Here is an 8,150-nt window from a genome sequence, read left to right on the forward strand (position 1 = left end):
CTATTCTTCTTTCTTTGACTCCCACTTTCCCCAGCCATAAAATAGATTAAAACGAACTGCTGTTCAGTTTATTTATCTTTTGATTGATAGACGGACGTTTCGCCTGCAGGGCAATGGTTAATTGTAGCAATTATAAAATTAACTGATCCATCAAATATTTGCCACTCATGTTTTCTTCGGTTTGGTGAATGGTTATCCGTTGCAGCATATTTGTCACATAATAAAGTCCCACATTTTAATCAACTACTATTTTAGGTGTCCCCCCGCTTTCTTGACATCCGATATATGTGTATGGTTAATTCTGTTATTACTGTACTAAAATGGTATACGGCGTATATTTTCTTCTTTTTGGTTGTTACAGGAAGAAGAATACATAACCAATTGTGTTTGTAAAATTCTCTGTCTACATCCTAACATTATATTCGTCAGTGGAACTGTTTGTTATCTAGCACAGAATTTTATTTTCAAATCAGGAATCATTTTATTTTCCAATGTAAAACAAGTAAATGTCAATTGTTAATTGTTTTTTAATAATCTCAATTAGATAAAAGTGCTTACGATAATAAGTTTTCCAGGACTACATTTCTTAATATACAAATTATTACTTCGTTTGGTTCGCCACATATGTAAATGTTTAGTAATAATGTAATTGGACTATTTTCAAAAATCACAAATTGTTAAATATCATTTAAACAATTATTTGTTTTTGATGATTTCCCTCACTCAGCTTTACAATTAAAGGTAGAAATGTTTATTTAAAACACATGAACCTTTATACTGAAGTTCATGGAAAAAGAAGAAAACAAATAACTAATTTTTGTATTCATATATATGGACGAAAAAGTTTTCAGGATGTTGCTTCTGCTATGTATACTTTATAAGTGTTGTCTCAATTCTTTGAACCTTTAATACTAACACTCTTTATATGATATTCAATGATGATCTCTTTTCAATTTATATTCTGTCTACTAGGTGAAACAACGTTGAGCGTTTGATAGATTCATTGTATCTTTTACTTAGCCATACTGCAATGTTTAAGACAGTCACGATGGGCTTGCCTGATCTTCTCCCCTATGTAATTATCTCCTTAGGTGTTGTTAAACCTAGGAAACCTATTCATTACTCACATCATCTGTATACAGCAGGACATAAATAGGATATATAATCTTGATGACAAGAAAATGTTCGTTTATTATTATTATTATTACTAATTTTCGTTTAGTTGTTAACAGTTTAATAATTACATCCCCTTTGAAAACATGTGAACTACTAAATTCTCTTAGGTATTTATGTCAAACCACATCTTAATGCAACTTTCGTTGTTGCAGCCTTCAATAATTTTTACTTACTTACACCTGTTACTCCTCATGGAGGAGTATAGGCCGCTCACCAGCATTCTCCATCCAACTCTGTCCTGGACAGTCTTTTTCAAGTTGTTTCCCGTTGCAGTTCATCCTATCTATGTCTGCTTCCGATTCTCGGAGCAGTGTGTTCTTCGGTCTTCCTCTTCTACGTTTCCCTTGAGCATTCCAAGTAAGCGCTTGCTTCGTGATGCAGTTTGATGGTTCCCGAAATGTGTATACTATCCACTTCCATCGTTTTTTCCTAATTTCCCCCTCAGCTGAGAGCTTGTTTTGTTCTCTCCCACAGTGGGCTGTTGTTGATGGCATCTGGCATACCTGTACTTTTTGGTGATGTTTTTAGTAGTTCTCGAAGTTTCAGCTCCGTATGCTAGGACTGTGTTGACGTTCGTACTGATGGTTCTCAGTCTGCTGAAAACGTTTTCTGGTACTGACAGTAGTGTGATGCCTCTGTAGTTCTCACATTTGCTTAAATCTCCTTTCTTTGGTATCTTGATGAGGTATCCCTCTTTCCTGTCTGTCGGCACTTGTTCTTCCTGCATAGAGTGTGATGCATGGCTGCAGTTGCTGCTTACCCGCTCTTGATTTATATGATGGCCATCCTGATTTCTTCGGTCGTTGGTGGGGTGATGGCTATAGGAAGGTCTATGTGTGCTGCCTCAATGTCCCGTGGATTCAATGGAACTGGCCTATTCAAAAGTTCTTCAAAGTGTTTCACCCATATGTCCGTCTGTCCTTGAACCTCAGTGATTGTCTAGCCTTCTTTGTGCTTGACCGGTCTCTCTGTTTTACCATATTTCTCTGCCCTTTTTCTTCGTTGTGTCCTATAGTTATTTGATATTTCTTTCTCCTTCAGCTTTTCCGCTGTCGTTGCCAGGTCCTTCACGTATTTCTACTTACCAGCCCTAATGCTCCTCTTGACTTGCTTGTTTGCTTCTGTGTATTCAGCTTGTGCCTTCACTTTTTCTGTTCTTGTTCGGCTGTTGTTAATTGCTGTCTTCTTGTTCTTCCTATCTTGACTCTTGTCTAGGGTTTCGATAGAGATCCATTCTTTATGATGATGCTTCTTATAGCACAGAACCTTCTGAGACGTTGAAGTTAGTGCTTCCTCGACCCTTTTCCAATTGTCCTCCATCGTATTTTCTTGTTCTTTCAGTAGACCCTGTAGAGCTTGGAACCTGTTGTTGAGAGTTATCTTACATTGGTTGAGTTTGTTAGTATCTCGAACGATAACTGTATTGAACCTTCGTAATGCTGTTCTTCCAGTTCTCCAGTGTTTCTTTAGCTTCAGCTCCTCTCCTGGTTTTCACGTCTTCCATTTTCCTTGTGAATTTTTTAGTGGTGCAAACATGATCTATCTGGTTCCCCGTGGTGTGGTCCGGTGAGATCCATGTAGCTTTGTGTATGCGTTTGTACGGGAATATTGATCCACCTACAACCAATTTGTTAAATGCACAAAGATTTGCAAATCTCTCCCCATTTTCGTTTTTCTCTCCCAGTCCATGTCGTTCCATGATATCATCATATCCGGTATTGGGCATTCCAACCTTAGAGTTTAGTTTTTCCGTCAAGATGGTCAGGTCCCTACTTTTGCACTTTTCTATGATCGATCTCAACCTCTCGTAGAACTTTTTTTTGTCGCCATCATTGTCATCATTGTTGGGTGCATAGCATTGGGTAACATTCATTGTGTTAACCTTCTTCTTTGTCTTGAATGATGCTTTGATGATCCTGTATCCATCGAATTCCCACCCAATAAGTGCATTTCGTGCTTCTTTGTATAGCATTAGAGAAACTCCTTGAGTGTGTGAAGCGTTTTCTTCTTCATGACCAGAGTACAACAGCATCTCTCCCGAATCTAATCTTTTCTGTCTAGCTTGGATCAAATGAGTTCCTCTGATTCCGAGTACTGCCAAGTTGTATTTCCTCATTTCCGTTGCTATTTGACTGGTCCTCCCGGTCTCCCACATTGTCCAGACGTTCCATGTACCTATAAGAATTGTTGCTCTGGTTGTTAGATGGGGTATAGGCCTCGTGACTTCCGAAGGATTCCAACTTTCATCATGAAATGTCATGATTCTTCCTTCAACTTCTAGGACAGAGTTTAAATGCTCTAGTTTGTTTATTCTAGTTAACGTTTCTTTAGCAAAGTTTTTTACGGGATGGAGTTGCTGACTCCACTTCCAACACCCTCCCTTCACCTGGGCTTGGGACTGGCAGTAGCTTTGGAAGAGCTACAGGCGAGGTTTCAAAAAGTTTTACTCAATAACTATTTCCGTACAGGTGTTATATATTGATATCATCGCCCTTTAGTAAATGCCTTCCAAGCATATATTTCTGTACTGAAATATTAAACAGTAAATGCGATTCTTACAACATAAAGAGTTTGCTTGTTGTAATTTAAGTGGTTCATTCAACAAATAAGTATATCTTCCTTTAATGTTGATCTTTATTAAAGGAACGTCCCATTATTGTTTCTTTTACTTTGATCCGCACATTTTTTCTCGGGACAGTTAAAATAGGAATAATTTAGTTTGTTAGGTTTACACGTAAAATCCTTCTTTTTTTCATAGTCGGTGTTGTACCGTATTGCACGAATGACGGGTGCCGATATCTTGGATTCAATTGATCGTTTAATGAGCAATCCTTCAAGAAAATCAGATAACAATACTCAAAAGTCAGCAACTCGTCTTGGTGTTTGTAATCATTTTGAAGTTAGACAATTACATTTACCAGATGGTAAGTTTGTGTATGCTTTGCCTACTTAACCACTTTATTTTATAACTTCTTAAATTCTTTGTACTCGTTAAGCTTATAAGGTGACTTTTGAATTTCACTGAAATCAGTCTTTAAAGAAATGTGTTGGTATTTATAGACTCAATATTAGACGAGTTCCTCTAGTAAGTCGTAGTAAAATATATCATATGGACATCAACTGCGATTTATGTTGAACCGAAATAATCTACTGGATTGTTTTCAGTTACAGCCTAAAATAGACCGAATATTATCAACTACCGTTTATTAATTCAGAGAGCAATTTACCTGAACGAAGTTCTTTGCTAATAATTGAAGTCTATACAGAGCAGTATAATGCTTCTTTTACAAACTTTAGATGGATTATCCATCTAATACGTTTTACTGTCGTAGATTAGTTATTTTCCCCTTACTAAACCGACTAGTTAGCTAAAAAGAATGAATTTTCGAAGGTGTTATATTCTTCATCATATTTCTTAATCTGAAAGTAGGCAGCACTATGTAAACAGATTTTTTGTTACATAGAATAGACTATATGTGGCTAACAATGAGATCCGGTGCATTCGTTTCATCCTATTCGGGACTGCTCGGCTGAATGTATTTTCATCCCAGACTTCATGTTCATTTCGAAACTCGAACTCATTATCGCTCATTGTAAACGCCAACGTGTTATCTGTTTAGCTATTGAATTCAGTTATCAATAATGGGATAATGCAAACCATTAAAAATCCGATATTTTGTTAGCTGAAAAAATACAATTTTTTGAACTTCGTAAATGAAAACTTTAAATTCCTGCTTTACGTTTGTTTTTATTTGTAAACTACAATATAATGTAATAGTATTTATCGTAGAAATACTCCAATGTTTTCAATCTTTTGGCTTATCGCAATTCAAAAATACTCACTTTTATTAGCATTTCAAAGGGTAGATAATGGGAGGTAAACATTTTGTTGCAATCTGATGAAATATTTGAATATTTGGTTCAGGTTTTATCTTGTAACGCTGTTAAACTTTTCAAAATTTCAACAGGGTTCCTAGTCTGAAAAATGTTACACTCTGGATTTTATGCGTTTCATAGTATTTTCCTTTCATTTACTGCTTCGTTTTGCCAGATTCTACGAAATTTCTTACTTTCATCAAAAATAATTCTACCGAAACTGGTTTGGCTCTTGATTCTAATCCTATCCGGTATATCACTCATGAAGCGACTGTTATTCTACGAGATAATGATCTTGCTTCGCTTATCCGTGCAAAACGTTGTTTTCTATTCACATTGCGCTTGTGCTACAATGCACAGTTGGAATTGGCTTATTCAAACAATGATCATATTTTCCAGCTTCCTCATTTGTTACTGAATACGGATACGCATTCAAGATCACGTGTAAAATCTCTAAATAAGATGTGTTTACAAAATGATGCTGAATATCCACCGTTTCCTTCTCCAGTGTCGAGAAAAAAGGCGTTATCTGACCTCAATGGTTCAGTTATTTCTATTTCTTCTGTAAGCTTACTATTTTTTTTGTTGAGCATGATTCTAATATAATCAATTACTACCATATAAGTATTGTGAAGTCCTTCTGAATACTATGATAGACAAAATTAGCCAATTCATATTTATAATGGTTAGCTAGTAATAATTTTTCTGAGTGATTATTTCGGCTTCGGTGTTATCGTTGCCCCCAAATGCTCTGCTGCAGACAAGAATGGAGATAGTCAGCTTTCCCTTTCGAAATGTTCTCTCATGGCTATGCGTATACAGCCACTGCCAGGGAAGTCCTGCTCATTGCCTTCTCGCGGCGTAGTGTTGCTTAAGAAATCGAGAGGACGAAAAGCGAATGTCCGGAGCTTTAATCAGGTTAGTGGTGGTCACCGGCTACCATGGTACTACATCTCCTAACGTTTCCCCACTGCCTATGGGTGTTAAGTCGGCTTACAGTAAACTCTATCAGAGCCTCCAGAGGCTCATAAAGAGCCCCAACCAATCAGCGATCAATTAGAAGCTATGCTACTAAAATAACGAGATCCTGATTGGCTGTTTAACACACTGCTACTATGGAAACTCAAGGTCTCTTAATTACTATAAAACCCCTATATTTTCTGTACATAAATGAATCCTGTAGTAAAGCGCTTCCCACACACTTTGGGCCTTTTCTCTGGTCTTCAAGTCGGTGTATAGTTCTAGCCCGGGGGTACGGAACTAGCTTAGGGAAGCGAATTTAGCGTTCACAATCGGTCAGACGTAACAATTGGCTACAGCCTAGGTCAAATACAGAACAATGGGTTAGACCTCTATGTTATGGGCTCGGTGTGTGACCCCCTAAGAAAACCATCTACTTCAGTCTGGGCGCTCGGGCAGTGTTCCAGCAAATCGAATGACGTGTACTGCATTTATATTAGGTGCCTCTCTGTGCCCATGTTTGTGTGTAAATAAATAAATAAATAAATTATCATTAGTCATTCAAGAGACTCCTTTCGTTATTATTATCTGACTCAAACATAAGTAATTTAAAAACCAGATACAGATGTGAATAGGTCAAAATTCTCATAACTCATCAGCCCGATGAGATAAAATTACGAAAATAAGTATCGGAGTAGTATAAATAACAGGAATATCAGTGTTAGTAGAATCAGTTAAACATAGAGGAAGAACTCGATAAATAAAAATTTCTAAATATATTTAAGAGTCAAGATCTGATGGAAAACAAATAACAAATGCATACACACAATCGGAACCAATTTTAAATCATGTCATCTAATCTCTCCAACTAGTAATTGCTTCTATCACCCGTACTTTAATTAGGTAACTTTTACGTACTCATATGTCTCAATCCATTAGTCTCTGACTCTATGAACTGATGTCACGTCTTGGCGCCTGTAGTTTTCCCTCAACTATATATTCAATTGTATACTGTTCATTGTACTTTTTTCGTTTATTCATTTTTTGTTCTCTATAGACGATCGAGAAAACATCTATATCAAATGATGAATATGATAAAAATCCCTGCTCTGATTTAGCGATGTATCTCCAGGGTCGTTTGTTATCTGTCTCACCAAGTGTTGAATTTCGTTTACCCTATTTAGCATCTAGAGAAGGCCAGTTATCTTATTTATACCCATACTACACTTATGTGATTGACTGGCCATTAGGACGTAGACTAAACGATTTGATGAAACGGAAAGAAAAAGTAAGCCTTATTTGTCAAGTGAATTTTTTTCGATAGATTTTTACCACCATTGTTTTGGGATTAGTTAATGCTAATTACTAGGCATATGTTTATTTAATGTGTTGCGATGTTTACCGGTAATGTCCTACGTAGCGTCTTTTGTCTAGTCAAATCTTAACTAGGAAAACCATTCAGCTATTATAAGTTAGTTTTCGTATATAATACTGTTCTCTACAAAATTTATTCATAATCGATATAACACAATGATAATAATACACCTCCAAACGAAAGCTTTATACAACCATGGTAAAGTATATTTCCCTAAATGCTTGGATCTGAAGTGTCTTGAAAATTCTCGTTCTTGTACATATTGAGGTTGTACATCAAGTAATATCCTTCTTATTTGCTATACTTTCTCTGTGGTCATTATTATATCTTTTATGATGCTTATATATTAACAACGATTAGAAAGATGCATTTACAAGTCTTATTTTATGAGAAGAAGAGGTAATTATTCATTTTAATTAACTCTGATTTAAATGTCGAAGATTTTACAGATCTAAATTCTTTTTATAAACGTACAACACATAGAGATATTTTTATAAAAACTGTTAAATTAATATTTTCACAACAATTGGTCGTTAAATTCACTCGAACCCATTACCTTTCACTTCAAACGCCATCGCGTTATCCACTCAGCTACTGACTCCTGATAGCCACTTGCTTGTGCAATGGGGTGAAGTTTAAATTCACTTAGTATTGTTTGTTTGAATCTTCCCATCGATGTGTTAGGACTGCAACTGGTCAGTCTCTAATTGGCATATGTGCATACTGTGCGTATTGCCTCGATATAGTCTAATTCACAAGCGTG

The 8,150-nt window shown here is 36.2% G+C and overlaps 1 protein-coding gene across 1 annotated transcript in view; it reads left to right on the forward strand.

Moving 5' to 3' along the window:
* The window catches only part of Smp_199810 (fyve finger-containing phosphoinositide kinase,fyv1, putative), a gene marked incomplete at both ends in the record, with an annotated part of 15,473 nt that overhangs the window by 2,144 nt on the left and 5,179 nt on the right, over positions 1-8,150 (forward strand). Inside the window, 4 exons of the mRNA XM_018797264.1 lie at positions 362-502; positions 3,935-4,100; positions 5,228-5,616; positions 7,070-7,300. Coding sequence (XP_018644759.1) covers positions 362-502; positions 3,935-4,100; positions 5,228-5,616; positions 7,070-7,300 — 927 coding nt within the window. The remainder of the gene's footprint in view (positions 1-361; positions 503-3,934; positions 4,101-5,227; positions 5,617-7,069; positions 7,301-8,150) is intronic.

Source organism: Schistosoma mansoni (assembly GCF_000237925.1).
Source record: "Schistosoma mansoni, WGS project CABG00000000 data, supercontig 0493, strain Puerto Rico, whole genome shotgun sequence".
Classification (NCBI taxonomy): domain Eukaryota; kingdom Metazoa; phylum Platyhelminthes; class Trematoda; order Strigeidida; family Schistosomatidae; genus Schistosoma; species Schistosoma mansoni.